At 36.6% G+C, this 17,672-nt stretch overlaps 1 protein-coding gene across 6 annotated transcripts in view; it reads right to left on the bottom strand.

Annotated features, from left to right (window-relative positions):
- UBR1 (ubiquitin protein ligase E3 component n-recognin 1) overlaps positions 1 to 17,672 on the bottom strand; it is a 143,504-nt gene that overhangs the window by 90,011 nt on the left and 35,821 nt on the right. For 5 of the 6 annotated variants that reach the window (XR_004966038.1, XM_036299006.1, XM_036299002.1 and 2 more), the window contains 9 exons: positions 15,612 to 15,742; positions 12,870 to 13,008; positions 11,611 to 11,673; positions 11,212 to 11,335; positions 10,816 to 10,923; positions 10,088 to 10,176; positions 8,093 to 8,191; positions 7,061 to 7,218; positions 1,271 to 1,370 (listed from right to left, as the gene is read on the bottom strand). Coding sequence is in view for 5 of the 6 variants with exons in the window: in XM_036299006.1 (XP_036154899.1) it covers positions 1,271 to 1,370; positions 7,061 to 7,218; positions 8,093 to 8,191; positions 10,088 to 10,176; positions 10,816 to 10,923; positions 11,212 to 11,335; positions 11,611 to 11,673; positions 12,870 to 13,008; positions 15,612 to 15,742 (1,011 nt within the window). In the remaining variant the exon portion in view is untranslated. Of the gene's footprint in view, positions 1 to 1,270; positions 1,371 to 7,060; positions 7,219 to 8,092; positions 8,192 to 10,087; positions 10,177 to 10,815; positions 10,924 to 11,211; positions 11,336 to 11,610; positions 11,674 to 12,869; positions 13,009 to 13,795; positions 13,910 to 15,611; positions 15,743 to 17,672 lie in introns of those variants that run through there. The other variant, XM_036299017.1, reaches the window with a different exon arrangement.

Raw genomic sequence — 17,672 nt, forward strand, 5'->3', positions numbered from 1 at the left:
GATTAACATATATATATATATGTGTGTGTGTATAGATAGATAGATATATGCCCTCTTTTTCACTCCTCTACTAGCAAAACATAGAATTATCAGGATTCATATTCATATACTAGTATGCGTAGCTTTTTGTTGTTGTTGTTAATCCTTACCTGAGAATATTTTTACCATTGACTTACACAGATAGTGAAAGGGAGGGTGGGTGAGGGAGGAGGAAGAGAGAGAGAGAAACACTGATGTGAGAAAGACACACGGGGCCCTTGACCAGGAACTGAACCTGCAACCTTTTGGTGGGCAGGCTGATGCTCTAAACCAGTGGTTCTCAACCTTCCTAATGCCCCGACCTTTTAATACAGTTCCTCATGTTGTGGTGAGGACACCCAACCATAAAATTATTTTCATTGCTACTTCATAACTGTAATTTTGCTACTGTTATGAATCGTAATGTAAATATCTGATATGCAGGATGTATTTTCATTGTTACAAACTGAACGTAATTAAAGCATAGTGATTAATCACAAAAACAATATGTAATTATATAGTGTTTTCCGATGGTCTTAGGCGACCCCTGTGAAAGGGTTGTTCGACCTCCAAAGGGGTCGCGACCCCCAGGTTGAGAACCGCTGCTCTAAATAGTGAGCGACACCGGCCAGCACCACATGTGCATAGCTTTTTGACATGGCTGTTATACGAGGTCAGAATGCATAGATTCAGTTCTCAGCTCGGTCACTTTCTAGCTGTGTGACCCTGATAAAATTATTTCTAAGCTTCAATTCCCTTATCTATAAAAAGGGAGGTAATAATAGTAACTACTTCATAAGATTGCTATGAGGTTCAAAGAGATAATTCGTGTAAAGTGCTTATTACAGTATCACATAAGGCAGGATCAGTGAGGCAGTGTTTGCATTTTATTTCTAGTTTGCTAGATATATTCTTCCTGATATAAAAACCAAAATTTGCTAAGAAATATTAAAGACTCAGGTTAAATTTTTTTTTAAATATATTTTTATTGATTTTTTTACAGAGAGGAAGGGAGAGGGATAGAGAGTTAGAAACATCGATGAGAGAGAAAGAGAAACATCAATCAGCTGCCTCCTGCACACCTCCCACTGGGGATGTGCCCTCAACCAAGGTACATGCACTTGACCGGAATGGAACCTGGGACCTTTCAGTCCACAGGCTGACGCTCTATTCACTGAGCCAAACCAGTTAGGGCACAGGTTAAATTTTAAAAAATAACTTTATCTTACTGGTGTACAGAACTGTACCATACCTGCATACAGGTAAGAATCTTCAGAAAAGATCGAAAACCTTTAAGGAATTGCATTTTTAATCTTTCTGTCCAGATGGTGGGCTTGCTGATTAGGATGTACCTACAATATTAAGAGACAAAGAAATATTTCACTTCCATATTTTGAGATAGTTTAAGGTACTCGGTTATAAACAATATTGATTCATCAAAATTATGTATTATAATTTCTTATAATTAAAAGCTCTGGGCAGAGCTAGAATTATCCCAGCAATATGTGAATGCTCCAGAAGAGACAGATGTCAAAGCTAAGCCTGACTTCTCCACTCAAAAGGTAGTTCTGATTAAATGAACCCAGAAGCAACTTACCTTATCACAGTTGGATAACTATAGTACAGATTTTTTAGGATTGTTTATACCCTTCACCCAAAGGCAAGTAAAAATTGCCTTCAGCCTCAAAATGCATGTCAAAACAGCGTGTGTAGAATACACGCTGTTTGTACAGACAAATGATTTCAGAATATTTTTAAAAATATATATTTTATTGATTTTTTACAGAGAGGAAGGGAGAGGGATAGAGAGTTAGAAACATTGATGAGAGAGAAACATCAATTCAGCTGCCTCCTGCACACCTCCTACTGTGGATGTGCCCGCAACCAAGGTACATGCCCTTGACTGGAATCGAACCTGGGACCCTTCAATCTGCGGGCCAACGCTCTATCCACTGAGCCAAACCGGTTAGGGCTTCAGAATATTTTGTAAACTAATAAATACTTATTGTACTAAAATTACACACTTTCCCCCTCCCCGCAAAAGACATGCAGTCATGAGAATTACAGAAAATTCACAACACATATAGTAGTTTGGTCTAAGAGGATTTAACAACTTTGTTGTTGCTGCTGAGTGTATAATGACTAGAGATTTGTGAACATCTGCACTGGTTCTCCAGAGCTATTTATTCCTACGACCTGATTTCAGACAATAAATACACTACAGTTGGGGATGGGGGGGAGTCAGGATATTTGGAACTGGTTTCATATCCAGTGAAAACAATGTTTATTGTGAAATGACTTCTCAGAAAGGAATCTAGCAATTATAAAAATTATTTTGCACTCAGTCAATCCCAATCAATTCCTGTTAAATATCACACATTGGGAACATAAACATGACCAAGACAACCTGTCCTTGAGGTCCTTAGTATACTGGGGAAATAGATATGGATAGTGGACACTGCAATACAATGTTAAGCACTAAAAACAAAATAAAATACAAAGGAAGGAAAGTAGGAACATAAAAGACAAGGCAACAAAGATTGGAAAAATATTTTTTTACTTTGTAAAGATTGTAAGAATTGTAGTTTAATTCTCCCTTTCTCTAGATATCCATTAATATGTTAAAAATATAATCATACACTAATAACCTTTCAAAATCTCCCTCCCTCCCTCCCTCCCTCCCTCCCTCCTTCCCTCCCTCCCTTCCTCCCTCCTTCCCTCCTTTCCTCCCTCCCTCCCTTCCTCCCTCCTTCCTTCCTTCCTTCTTTCCTTCCAGGCTCACCCAAGGAGTGAGGATATTTTTTCCATTGATTTTTTTTAGAGACAGTGGATGGCAGGGGGAGAGGGAGAGAGAGAAACATCCACATGAGAGACACATCAATTGGTTGCCTCCTGCTTGCATTCCAACCAGGACAGGGAATTGAACCCACAACTCTAACCATTGAGAAAAACTGGCCCGGGCTCTAAATCTTTTTTTAAAATCTTTATTGTTGTCCTAACCGGTTTGGCTCAGTGGATAGAGCGTCGGCCTGCGGACTGAAGGGTCCCAGGTTCGATTCCAGTCAAGGGCATGTACCTTGGTTGCGGGCACATCCCCAGTAGGAGGTGTGCAGGAGGCAGCTGATTGATGTTTCTCTCTCATCAATGTTTCTAACTCTCTATCCCTCTCCCTTTCTCTCTGTAAAAAGTCAATAAAATATATTTTTTCAAAAATCTTTATTGTTGAGAGTATTACAGATGCAACCCCCCCCCCCCCCGCCATTGTAAAGGTAAAAAAGACTAAAGTTTATGATCTTACAGTGAACAAATGGTATCAAAGTGTGCTTGTTTACCAGAGCACTGCTACTCAAAGTATGGCACACAAACAAAAGCATGAGCATTATCTGGGTATTCTTTAGAAATGCAGACTTGTAGGCTCTAGTCAGACCTAGTGAACAAAACTCTGCATTTTAACAAGCTCCCCAAATGATTTGTATTCATATTAAAATTTGAGAAGCACTGTTCTAGAGAATTTATATTTCTAGTTTTTAGTAAACTCACATAGTTCATGCCTAGCAGACCTAGCAAGTAGAGAAGATGTGAGGGATAAGAAGAGTGAAAAGAATAATGAAGGAAAGGAAAAGAAAAGGAGTCTGAAGATAAAAATAGGTGGCAAAAGCAGTGGAAGGAGAAGAAGAAAAGCAAGGGAAGGATGGGAGAGTAAGAGGGTGATTTGGTTTGAGAGTCTACTATCCTTTTTAGAAACAGGAACAAGTTGCAGGGGTGAGGAATGTCTGGCCCATGGGCCATTATTACAAGGCCTTCAAAATCATGTGGCCTGGCCCTGCCAAGGCATTAGGGGTGAGTTAATGAAATATCTGACCAAATATAGCAGGCTAATTTTTAAGCTGATAATTTTTTATGGCCCTTGAATTACGTTATAGATATTCAAATGGCCCTTGGCAGAACAAAGGTTCTCCATCCCAGGGTTAAAGTAACAAAAGAGTAATATTTACTTAATAGAACCAAAGTTCAACTGCATCTCTTTTCTACATTTCATTTTCACAGTGATTAGCAACTGAGACACAAAGTATCTCACGAAATACCCCCTGAGAGTGAATGAGAAATGAAACTAAATTAATAGAGGTTTATTATTTAAAATGACTGCGGTATAGACCTAGGCAGTTTGGCTCAGTGGAGAGAGCTTCAGCCCGAGGACTGGAGAGTCCCAGGTTCAATTCCAGTCAAGGTCACAAACCTCAGTTGCAGGCTCGCTCCCTGGGCCCTGTGTTTCTCTCTCTCTTGTCTCTTCCCCTCCCTTCCACTCTCTCTAAAAATCAATAGAAAAATATCCTCAGGTGAGGATTAACAAAAAAAGCAAAACACAAAAACAATAAAAAGTAAAATGAAATAAAATGATCCTAGTATAACAATCCTTTCCTTCTATTATGCAGACCTCAGAGTACTGTGTTCATTTATTCACAACTAGCTTAAATGGTATACATTCAACTAGAACCGGTTTAGTAGAGAAGGACAATAATTTAGAAGGAATTTTAAATATGAAATGAATATGGCTAAGGAAACTAATGAAACTCAACCAGTGAAGATTTGGCAGATATGCCTGCTATCTTCAAGTTAAATGAGAATTGAAGTTCTGAATGGACAAAGGGAAACATAGAACTACAGAAGGAAAGCTACAAAAAGACAGAGTTCAATATAAAATAATGAACTTGTAAACAGCTGGAAGGGGCTACTCAACGGGTGGAATACACTGGTTTGAGAGAATGAAAATTTTCTGAGGCAGACTTAACAGAGCTTCTACTAGTACTAACAAACATTAAATACTACAGTCAGATTAGTAGCACATATGGTAAGACTATGGAGAGCTACAAATTCTGAAAGAATTTAGACTTTATTCTAGAAACAATTAAAAGACATTAAATATTTGTGGTTATTTCTGATTTAAAAGCCGGGTTCAGAAAGAAGTGGCAAATAAATAAATCTATGGGGAAAGAGTAAAAATAAGATATGACTACAAAATTTGTACTAAGAATGACGGAGAAAATGGGATTCAATAGCTATTTGTTAAATGAAGGGTATATCTGATTGATGTTTTAGGCTAACTTTCAGAGAAGTTTTATTGATATTTATTTTGTGAGGCTAAATGATGAAGTGAAAAGAATTTGAGTATTATAGGTAAAACAGTGCTGGGCTCAGATCCAAGGTCTGCTACTTACTAGCTCTGTGACCTTAGGCAAATAATTATAATCTAAAAATAAAATTAAATCACGTAGCTTATGAGAATGTTGCAAGAATAAAATAAGGTGAAATAAGTTAAGCTCCTTAGCACATAACAGTTACTAAAAAAGAACAGAAGCTAGGCTGGTGTGGCTCAATAGTTGAGCAATGACCTATGAACCAGGAGGTCATGGTTCAATTCCTGGTCAGGGCACATGCCCGGTTGTGGGCTCAGTCCCCAGTGTGGGGCGTGCAGGAGATGGCTGATCAATGATTCTCTCTCCCTCTCCCTTCCTCTCTGAAATAAAAAAATATATTTTTTAAAAAAGAACAGAGGACACTCATGAGAGTGAGTTACATGAGAAGCCTAGAACAGTATCTGCTGGACAGGTGCTCAAAATATGTTCACTTTCCCTTTTCCTTGTATTCAGAGATATCACTATTTAGGTAAGGATGTAGAAGAGAACTTGTAAGCATCAAAAGAGTAGGAAAACTTTAAAGTTGCCTTCCAAACCAGGATCTCTTAAAGTTTTATCATATGGGTATGCAGGGATGTCATGACTCTAAGTTATTCATCATAAAGAATAACTATAATCAGAGATCCATAAAATAAAATATGATGAGACAATGATGTGATAATGCATCTCTTCTCTGGATATAAAAATAACTCAGTTACAAGAGTACTTCACAGTGAGAGCCACAGTAAAGAGATTTTTACTGTACAGTAGACCAAAAAATGATGAATATACTAATTTAACACTGATAACTATAAGCACTCCATTGGAGTTTTTGTATATTTTTTGTTTGTTTTGCCTAATATATAATTTATGCAGAATTTGTGAATCACAATAGCTAAATGGTGACTTACTACTGAATTCTTCCACCGTCTCGACTTGTATTGAAGATGTAATAACATAATAATTTACTGAACTTTAAAGAAAGATTTGTACGTCATAATCATATTCAGAAATTGAGGAATTTGAAAAGGTCTGGAAGCATTTTCCTCATCAAGGATCCAAGGCATAATTCCAGAAATCTTTCAAATGTATTTTTAAAATAGATTCAACTATTTCTAGGTTGGTTTGGAAGTCTATTTGTTTCCATCTCTCTATACCCTACAATGTACCCTACATGGTCACTAGAAGAAGGGGACAAAATTTGATTTTTCCCCCTCAGGACTAGAAATAATTATGTCATGGAGCCCTTCATTTTAAATAGCAAACTAAATGAAATATATTTTACCTTAATAGATTCTAAAAGAAAAGAATTTTTTGAAGTTTATGAATTATTTAATAGTTGATATTACAACCCTTATAATATTCACCATTTATTACTAAAATAAATTCCCTTTTAGGTCCAATAATCCCAAGATTTATCATGTGATTTCCATTTTAGTTTAAAAAGAAACTCTCCACTTTCTTCAAGGAGAAAAACTTAAGAAACCACTGATGAATATCAATAACTTGGCTACATGCATGAAAACGGGAGTTAAAACAAAATTCACACCAACTAAATCATCTGAAACTATGCCCGAAGAGACTATACAAGAGGGACAGAACCAAAGTACAGAAGTGGAACTAAGTGGAGATTCATTTACTGACCCTAAGTTACTGTGACAGGCCCCTTTTTTATTAATTTGGTTTTAACTCTATAAGAAGCCTTCACTTAAAACATTTATTGACGTGAGACAGTAAGGGTTCTTTTTACTTCTCATTATAATAAGTGAATCTTAGATAACCAAAAGCATCAGAGGTTTATTTACAAGACAGAACAAATAAGCAGTGTGTTTAATAAGTACCTTCACCTTTTGACTCGAACAACTTACTTTAGATCACATATAACAGCATATACTCGTCCCAATTTGTCCTGGCTATAACCCTGGAAGTTGAATTTGTTGTTCCTATCCAAGTACTCAGGCAAAACTTCTAGCAAAGTTTCAGTAATGACAGAAATAACATTCTGCTCTTCAATAAGATGTCGAGCCTGCAGAATATTTCAAGATGTTGTCTTTAGTATTAACTTATTTGGTTGGTCAGTAAGTCATTTTTAATATGTTTACTGAAGATCAAACACAGTCCTTTGTCTCACAGAACAGCAATTTCTGAGAAGCTATTTTCTAAAAGTAAAAAATTCCCTATTCCTCAATAACTAGAAAACACCTGTCTGGACACTCCAAACCCATTACTAAGATTATTTATATAATGCTTACCATAGGCAATCATACAATGAACAAAAGTAGAACAATCACAGATATACTTCATAACTTCTGTCACATTATTATTTATTATGGCACATCCCCCTAACTCCCAGCCACTATCTCTTCCCATCCCTTTCGCTGGACTTTGAAATGGGAAAGTATAGTTAGCCAAACTGTCCAAAAGAAATAGGAAAAAAAGTAGCACAAAAGGAAAGCAGAATCCTCTACTCTCCTCCCAGTTCTATGCAGCACTATATCTCCCACAATACTGTAGTCATACCCTGCACCTGCTTTATCTTTACTCACCCCAATAACTAAAGGACAACAACAACAAAAAAAGCAAAACAAAAAAAAAATTGGTATTGAAAAGGCATTGCTCCTACGTTACTCTTAAAACTGAGAAATAAGCTCTGGAATTCACGGATCAGGACTTTAAGACAAAGGTAGTGCCATCATTCCCACTTCACAAGTTACCTTGTCTTCGGATACCATTAATATATTATTCACATGCAGATACCACTTAAGTATTATTCAATTTTCCAGATGAAATTAGCCCAACAAAATGATTTTGACATTGTTTTGAATCAACACTAAGCAAAATTCTTAAAAAACAAAACAAGTTTTACTTAAAAAGATTGCAAAGAAATTATTAATACATACCAGAGTAGGAACAGTAAACATCTGAACTGACAGTGCAGTTATAGAGATACTTCTATCATGATCATCACTGATATATTCTTTCTGCAGCTGTTTATAATACTGAAAGATATAATAAGTAATAAGTGGAGAATCAATTAAAAATGACTACTGAAAACTTAAAAATCCCAATTTTAACAGCTGCTGCAAATCTGTTTCTATATATAAGATGACAAGTATTATAATTCCTATTTCTTGATGGGAAATAATATGGTCAACAAAAATATATTAGAAAGAAAATAATGAACAAGAGACCAAATATGAATTCAACTGCCCAATCTCACAGAGTTGGAAGTGAGAACTATAAAAAATGCAGCCCTTGCTGGTATGTCTGAGTGGTTAGAGCATCAGCCCACTCACCAAAGGGTCACGGGTTTGATTTTTGGTCAAGTATTCAATTCCCCAGGCATGTGCAAGAGGCAACCAATCGATGTGTCTCTCTCACATCTCTTCTTCCCCTCCCACCTTAACCCTCCCTCCCTCCCTCCTACTCTTTCTAAAAATCAATGGAAAAAATATCCTCTGGTGAGGCTTAAAATAAATAAATAGATGTTAAAAACAAACAAACAACAAAATGCACAAAACACACACAAACACAGGTAAAAAATCACAGAGGACTGCAATGGTGCAGTATATCCTTCCTCCAAGTGGGATCTGGGGTAATCGCTGCAAATTCTACCCCAATGGTATAGGCCATGGCCTATATTCCAAGTACTTATAAACCGATATGAGCCAGAAAACCAACCAATCAGATTCAATCTAGCCTTAAACAGAGTGGATGCTGGCTGTACATAATTTCTTATCCATATTGGTGCACACCAGCTGAAAATAAACCCTGACATATTGGGAGGCCAAAAATAATAATACATTCAGTCATGTAGTATTAGAACCTTGATCTACATATTTAATTTTATCCATTAGAATTCCCATAGATTTAAGAGGTACCCAGTGCATACAAAAAATATCATCTTAGTAAAGAGAACTGATTTTGTATAAGAAAATAATTTCCTTTCAGATTACACATATTGTTCAATATTGTATCTCTAAAGAATTTTAGAAAAATAGAGCTGACAACCTGAATTATCACCTTTTAAGAAACCAAATGTCTTAGTTACTTTTAACAATCTACTTCTAAAATCCAGGGAGTGAAGGATCTTACCCTATAGTATCATTTGCCTTTAACAATCATTATTTCACTTTCTGCTTCCAGTTCTATCCTGGGTCCTACCTCTGCCTTGTTTTAAGTTTTACAGAACTGCCTGCAATTCAATATCAAAGGATCCTAACAAGTAGTTATTGGATACCTAACATAAGGCAAAACAGAACTCTTGCCCATATAATTCCTGCCTCCCTTTAGCATTCTTTTTTAAAAAAAAAAAAAACATATATATATATATATATATATATATATATATATATATATTTAATTTATTTCAGAGAGGAGGAAGAGGGAGAGAGAGATAGAAACATCAAGATGAGAGAGAATTATTGATTGACTGCCTCCTGCACACCCCCTACTGGGGATCAAGCCTGCAATCTGGGCATGTGCCCTTGACCGGAATCGAACCTGGGAACCTTAAGTCCACAGGCCGATGCTTCATCCACTGAGCCAAAGTGGCCAGGGCCCTTTAGCATTCTTATATGTTCCTTTTCCCTGCTATGACTTTCAACTAGTCGCTTCTATTCTTATTATATTAACAGGCAAATGATTAGAAAGGATGAATGAACGTGATAACTTCCTATTGTTCTGTCTCAGCAAATAATAGGTCATTTCCCACCTTTCTCCTCTCCCAGACTGTTTCCATACTAGCAAATGTGAAAATAAAAAACTGTTTGACAAAGAAATGAATCATAAAATTAAATTCTGGATTCATAATTATCCCCTTTATTTCTATTACTTCATTTACAAAAATGTTTTCTATTTCTGTTTATTGATATCTATTTATAAAGAGCAATTACCTTTACAAATTCCATAGCAAAGAATTTTTTGTATTCCATCTCCATAAAAAAACTGCTGAAGATCAATTCGTGAAGGATCTTACGGGCACCTATAAATCATTTTTGAGGGGAAGTGGGGTAGTATCACCAAGGCAAAAAAAACATTCCAGCTATTAGAAGTGGCAAAATATTATAAAATTATTTCACATGCTAGTAGACCTCAAGGACTCAAATATGAGTAGTATTTATTATATTATTTAATAGATAGAATTTAAAATATATACATATATGGCCTTTTTCCTCTTTTTCTGTAGTCTTCTCACTACTTTATCTTACTTCATTCTACCTCTCCCAACATTTCTCCACTCCTTTTCATTCTATTTCACTCAAAACTACTTACTCTTTCTTCTTCCCTTTTCCATCCCCTTTAGCCTTTCTCTTACCTTTCACTTTTTGTTCTTTGTTTAGATTTATAAAAATTAATATTAGTACAACTTTAATAATGGCACTACATACATATACATACTTCTTTTACTGATGCTGACTAAATGAAAAGGCACTATAATTAAAAGGCAGTATCCCCAAGTTTCAACATAGAAGAATACATATTGATTGGTCGATCTTACCTTAATGTTTATCTTATAAACCAAGATCATTGATAATAGTCAACAAAAGAGGTCATAGCTCCACTTTACGGTCATAATCTTCCTTTGCTTCATAGCAAACAGCATAAGCAAAGATCCACCTACCTTTATAAAGCTTTGCATCCCAAAGCATTAGCCTGCTTATGAGACAGGGATTCTCAGAGCCAGGTTCTTCTCTAAGGCATGCTTGGCAAAAGATCTGTCTAAAATCACCTACAAAAAAAAGTCATCACATAATTTTTATTCTTAAACATTTCTCCCAAAAGTATGTTTCCTATAGCATGTGAAAAAAATTAACATTAATCTTTGCACATTTGATAACAAGGACAATTCTGTCAACATCATAGAATCAAGAGCCAATAAAATATTATTTACAGTACTTGAAATTCATTTCTGAAAATTAATCAAAATATATTAATAAAAGAAATTTTATTTTATACTTAATATTTTTAATTTGTAGCTATTTAAAAAAAACAACACAGTATTAGACTATATGCTTACTTGAATAGCTCATAATTTTGTTCATCCAGGAGCCAAGACGTAAAGCAAATTTCTGATGAGCCATAACCTCAGAGTGTAAAACTTCTACATGAAGTGGATGTTGAGAGACATTTTCTGAATGACTCTACAAATAAAAGGAATATAAAAGAAAACCCTAATTTTAAAAGTTTTGTTTTAACTAAGTAATCTATTCTTTAAAAAATAAATTACATGACTACTGCAGTTCCAAATCTCTGGATCCAAATACATCAACCCTATCTTTACTTAGGATGCAAAACCCATTTCAGCTTAACAATAACCCACAACCGTCGGACCAACTATGAAACCCATTTCAAAAAGATAGTAGTTTTACATGTGCATTCCTCTTATGTTCTCTTTGTCCCTAATTCAGAAAATTACCTTTATATCTTCTTTTGCTTCCTGGCAAGCAGCAAAAGCACCTGCTTTAACAGCCCGACGACCCTAATAATAGACAAACATGAGAACTAAATAGCAGAATGACAATCCAAATCAATTAGTAATATATAGCCCAAAAATCTAATCAGTTCTTAATTATTAATCATTTGTCGACTGCCTAAAAGTTAAAAGATGAACGATAAACACAAATGTTTAACACCTTCGGGTAGCTCCAGAACTTTTAATACCACTAGTAGAGAATTTCTATACTTTAGGATTTTAGATTTCCTGCCTAGCAAGATGTCAGTTCTTTACTTTCTGTAGTGTACTCGATTTCCATCTGATAATAATAACTGAAGTTTAGTAAACTGCTGCTATATGCTTTAAATACTTCTCATGCATAGCCCCAGCCAGTTTGGGTCAGTGGAGAATGTTGGCTGGCGGACTGAAGGGTCCCAGGTTTGATTACGGTCAAGGGCACATGCCTGGGTTGCGGGCTTGATCCCGAGTAGAGGGCAATCAGGAAGCGGACAATAGATTCTCTCTCATGATTGATGTTTCTTATCTCTCTCCCTCTCCCTTCCTCTCTGAAATCAATAAAAATAATAAATAAATAAGTAAATAAATAAATAAGTACTTCTCGTGAATAACTCAAAGTTCCTCAGCATGTGTTGCACAACACACTTAAGGTCCACTAGTGGGCGAGAGGTGTGGCCAGGATGTTGTTTCCTCAGCCCGGGAACCACTACACTAATTACTAACGCCATGCTGCTTCTTTCACTATATTACACTCCTCTCTAGGGCAGGATTGTGTTAAACAGTCTTTCTATACACCTGAGGAACTCATTGCTTTGGATGGAAATGAAATAAAAGCTGAGCCATAAATGAATATTATTCTAAAAATAGTTTTAATGAATGTTAAAATCTCAGAAACATACACTTTTAATAATTCACACATTTATTCATTCATTCAATAAAAATTACACAAACGGACTGAAGTTGAGCCAACATTCTTTACTCTTTGCCAAACACATTCAGCCACCTAATTACCTAGACTAAAAGAGGAAAGTTATAGTTATCTACAACTATGATACACACATAGAAAGGTCAAGTTTTAACCAGTTTGTGTAGGATATAAGAAATGGGTGAAAAAGACGGTTGTACCTAACACAATACTAGGGCACTTGGCAAAGGCTCAGTCAACACCTAACTTCCAGGAACGGATATAAGACAGTACAATAATTCAAATGAAGCTCACAAACCTCTTTGTCTATGGCAGTGGTATGCAACTGGGCCTCTGCAAGCTCACAGTCAAGAGCTCTTTGTAGACTGTATATGACATGGTCATATGAATGGTGTTCGTCATTAAAAAGGACACAATAGTATCTTTCATTCTTCTCCCTGTTTAAAAAATAAGATAAGCATTCAGATATTGCAACAAATAAACAAAAGAAAATATGAAAAATAGACTAAAGTAATATGACATTTGTACCAAAGCAGCATTGTGTAAGTTCATACATATGAGAAAGTACCACTATAATACTCATATAGGAAATTATTTTAAGTAGTACAGTACTGTGGAATTTTAAAAACCCTAATAAAAGTATTACCTTTTCCATGTCTTTTCCCCAACTTTTTTTTAATCACTTCCAGATACAGATTATTATTATCATCAGTTTATGTTTTTTTAACTTTCTTAAAATATATTTTTATTGATTTCAGAGAGGAAGGGAGAGGGAGAGATAGAAACATGAATGAAACAGAATCATTGATTGGCTGCTTCCTGTACTCCCCCTACTGGGGACCGAGCCTGCAACCCGGGCATGTGCCCTGACGGGGAATCTAACCGTGACCTCCTGGTTCACAGGTCGATGCTCAACCACTGAGCCACCATGGCTGGGTGTAGATTATTATTGTCAGTTTAGTGGCAGGAACACATTGAAAGAGGAAGGGAGAGGGAGAGAAAGAAACATCAATGATGAGAGAGAATCACTGACTGGCTGCTTCCTGCGCGCTCCCCACTGGGGATTGAGCCTGCAATCCGGGCATGTGCCCTGACTGGGAATTGAACCATATCTCCAGGTTCATGGGTTGATGCTCAACCACCGAGCCACACTGGCGGGGCCATCAAATATTTTTTAATCTTAAAGGCCTGGGCTAAAGGGAGACACTGTGCCCAAGTCCCTACCTTTGTTCACAACCTCCTGGGAACCTGAAGTTGGTCCAGGCCAGGGTCATGGTTTTAATACCACTCTTCTTAACTTCTCATCTTGACAAAGGAAGAAATGCCTCAGACTCAGAACCTTCAAGCAGGCAATAATACTAACATTTTAATAACATTTAGTTCTTATTGAATTTATTTTTGTTTTACCTTATATTTCTGATTTTACAGTACATTTAAGTTTTTTTAAGTATATAGGCTTAAAGTGCAGGCACTACCATTTGACTGAATGAGGGGCCTTATAGACATTTGGGTGGCTTAGGCTTTTAGACTTGTTGATATGACAATGCCTCTTCCATCTCTAAGAAGAGTATAATGTCTACATTTGAGAGTGGTGTGAGGATCTTATAAAACATGTGAAAATAGTTGTCATGGGCTACACAAATTTAGATGTTATCAGTTTTCAACAGTTTATATAATATGCTTTTACAATGCGCTCAATTATTAATCCTCATAACTCTAAGAGGAAGATTTTCTTGGGCCTCTTATAGCTTAGGATATGGAAGCTCAAAAGGATTTCTTCATGGTCACAATGCCAATAGGCAGTGAGAAGGACAGAGCTCAGATATGTGAATGTGAAGTATGCTGCCTCCATACACATCCACACTCAAGCAACTTTCCCTTTACAGGCAGGCAGATTGCTAACTAGTATTTTGTTGACCAACACAATTCTTACACAAGTTTAACTGATGCTATCACATATTTGAAATTAGAACCTTTGTGGACATAATCTCTGATGACCTGTATTTTCCCTAGCAGTTTTTGGCCCAGCAAGAGTAAAACAATGTTTATTGTCTTTATAAACTTAAATTCTTAATTTTCTCTCCTAAAATAAAACAAACCATAAAACCTAGTAAATTCAAAGAAGAATAATATATTTGTGATTAGATTTACCCACAAGGCCCAAATTATATCTTCATATCAGGTCTGGAATCCCCTTTTGTATTTGTAAATAGTATAGCCTTGGAAAGACTTATTTATGCCTATTAGGAATTCCTGGATTTGGGGCTTAAAGATGTTCAATATCTACAACTGAAATAATCCTAGATACCAAAGCACAGGGCAAAGGGCCAATTCCTAATTCCTGCCAACAAGCGTATTTTATTGTTGTTGTTTTTTAAATGTGCAACAACCCACCTGAGGAACACATTGAGAGAGGGAGAGGGAGAGAGAGATAGAAAAATCAATCAATGATAGGAGAGAATCACTGATCAGCTACCTCCTGCATGCCCCTGACTGGGAATTGAGCCCGCAATCTGGGCATGTGCCCTGACTGAGAATCAAACCATGACCTTCAGGTTATACTCAACCACTGAGCCACACTGGCCGGGCCATCAAACATTTTTTAATCTTAAAGACCTGGGCTAAAGGGACAGACACTGTGCCCAAGTCTCTACCTTTGTTCACAAACCTACTGGGAGCCGGGAAGTTGGTCCAGGCCAGTATCAAACTGGGCAACTTACTTCCCTACTGGTATAAGTGGCTGCGAGGGACTTATAAATCATTTAGAACATAACCCTGCAAATAGTTTTTTTGGTTTGTTTTTTTCTTAAAAATCAGAAGATTCTGACTAGGTTCTTCTTTTTGGCTTAACTTCTGTTAGCACCTAGCAGAACATCTCATATAAATGGACATTTTAAAAGTATTCCAAAAGACGATTCTCTATAAAATTTGCATAATGGTAATAAATTAAGCAGTAAATAACAAAAACATTCTTCCAGCACTTATTTTGCAATATAAATAACAATCACTAAAACTTATAGCTTTTGAAAAATTTCCCCACCTTATTTGGAGTTCAGAAGGCAGTTCTTTTTCCTCTTCCCATATAGTCATTTCTACAATGTATTTTATCACTGAAGGGAACATTTTCCTGGCTTGGGCAATTACCTCTTCATTCAATGAACAACGTAAATTCTGTAAGAAAGCAGAGAAAAACACACTACCAACATTGTATACAAATAAAATGTATAAAGAAGATAGTGTTATTAATTTATAATTATGTATATTTATTTTTTTAAGATTTTAAAATTGATTTTTTTTTTTTTTAGAGAAAGGAAGAGGGAGAGAAAAAGGGAAACATCAACGAGAGAGCAAAACGTCAATTAGCTGCCTCCTGCATGCCCCCTACCAGGGATTGAGCCCAAAACCTGAGCATGTGCCCTGACTGGGAATTGAACCTGCAACTTTTCGGTGCATGGGATGACACTAAACCAAGTGAGCCACACCAGCCACGGCTATAATAATCTATAATAATAAAAGCATAATAATAATAAAAGCATAATATGCTAATTAGACCAGACAGCCAAATGGCCTTCAGGGCCACCTTTCTGACGAAGCCGGGGCTGCAAGGGCAGAGCCCCTTGCATGAATTTCGTGCATTGGGCCTCTAATGAATTTTAATAAGTTCATTACACCATCCTCCAGGAATAAAACTGAGTTGACCTCAAGTAAGTTGCTATTTATATAAGTTTAGTTTAACTCCTTGTGGCCAAGTCAGTGCTACAGATAACAGAAAGGAAGGAGACAGGACCATGCCCCTCTTCACCCCCTTTTAGTGATGCTCTGCCATATGAATGTTCTCAGCCTTTCTGAGTAGCCTAACTATGATAATATCAGAGAACCACTGGTTATCTCTTATAATTTACAAAAATCTTTCTCACACCCTGGCCAATGTGGCTCAGTTGGGCGTCATTCCATGCACCAAAAGGTTGATGTTTTGATTACTGGTCAGGGTACATGCCTGGGTTGTGGGCTAATCAGTGGGGAGCATGCAGGAGACAGAACGATGTTACACTCTCACATCAAGATGTCTTTTCTCCCTTCCTCTCGCTCTAAAAATTGATAAATTATTCTTTAAAAAAATTTTTTTCTCATAATTTAAACTGATTCCCATAGCCACTCTGTAAGAAAGGCAGAGAATTAATGACATTTAAAGGATAAGGAACCCATCCAAGGTCAAAGAGCCTATAAATAGAAGCAAAACTAAAACCTGGGTCTTTTGATTCCCATAAGAAACTTTTTATTACAGAACATCATCTCCTTAATAAAAGGCTTGTTCAAACCAATCAGCAAAAAAAAAAAAAAAAAAAATGCATTCAAATGCTCTGTATCATAAGCCATTATGGAAATGCAAATCAAAATCACAATGATATACCTCTTCACACCTGTCAGGATGAGTATAACGAAAAAGGCAGATAATAACAAGTATTGGCCAGGATGTGGAAAAATGTGAACCCTTACACTACTGGTAGAAATATAATGGTGCAGCCAATTAGGAAAACAGTCTAAGAGGTGTCCAAAATGTTAAGCATCGTTAACATATGACCCAGCCATTCCACTCCTAGGTATCTATCAAAGAGAAATTTAAAAATGTCTGCACAAAAACGTATACACAAATGATCATAGTAGCATTATTCTTAATAGCCAAAAAGTAGAAACACCCCAAAAGTCCATCAACTGATAAATGGATAAATAATACGTGGTATATATCTATATATTGGAATATTACTTGGTCATAAAAAGGAATGAAGTACATGCTACCACATGGATAAACCCTGAAATCATGCTAGGTGAAAGAAGTCAATCACATATTATATCTTCCCATTTATAAAATACCAGAGGCCTGGTGCACGATTCATGCACTGGTGGGGTCTCTCAGCCTGGCCTGTGGGGACTAGGCAGAAACCGCCTCTCCAACATCCCCCAAGGGGTCCCAGATTGCGACAGGGTGCAGGCCAGGATGAGGGACCCCACTGGTGAACGAACAGGGCTGGGGAGGGACCGCGGGAGGGCTCCAGGGGGTGTCCAACCCTGTCTCGCCCAGACCCAGCAGCAAGCTAACCTA

The sequence above is a fragment of the Myotis myotis genome, unplaced genomic scaffold (assembly GCF_014108235.1).
Source record: "Myotis myotis isolate mMyoMyo1 unplaced genomic scaffold, mMyoMyo1.p scaffold_m19_p_1, whole genome shotgun sequence".
NCBI lineage: Eukaryota > Metazoa > Chordata > Mammalia > Chiroptera > Vespertilionidae > Myotis > Myotis myotis.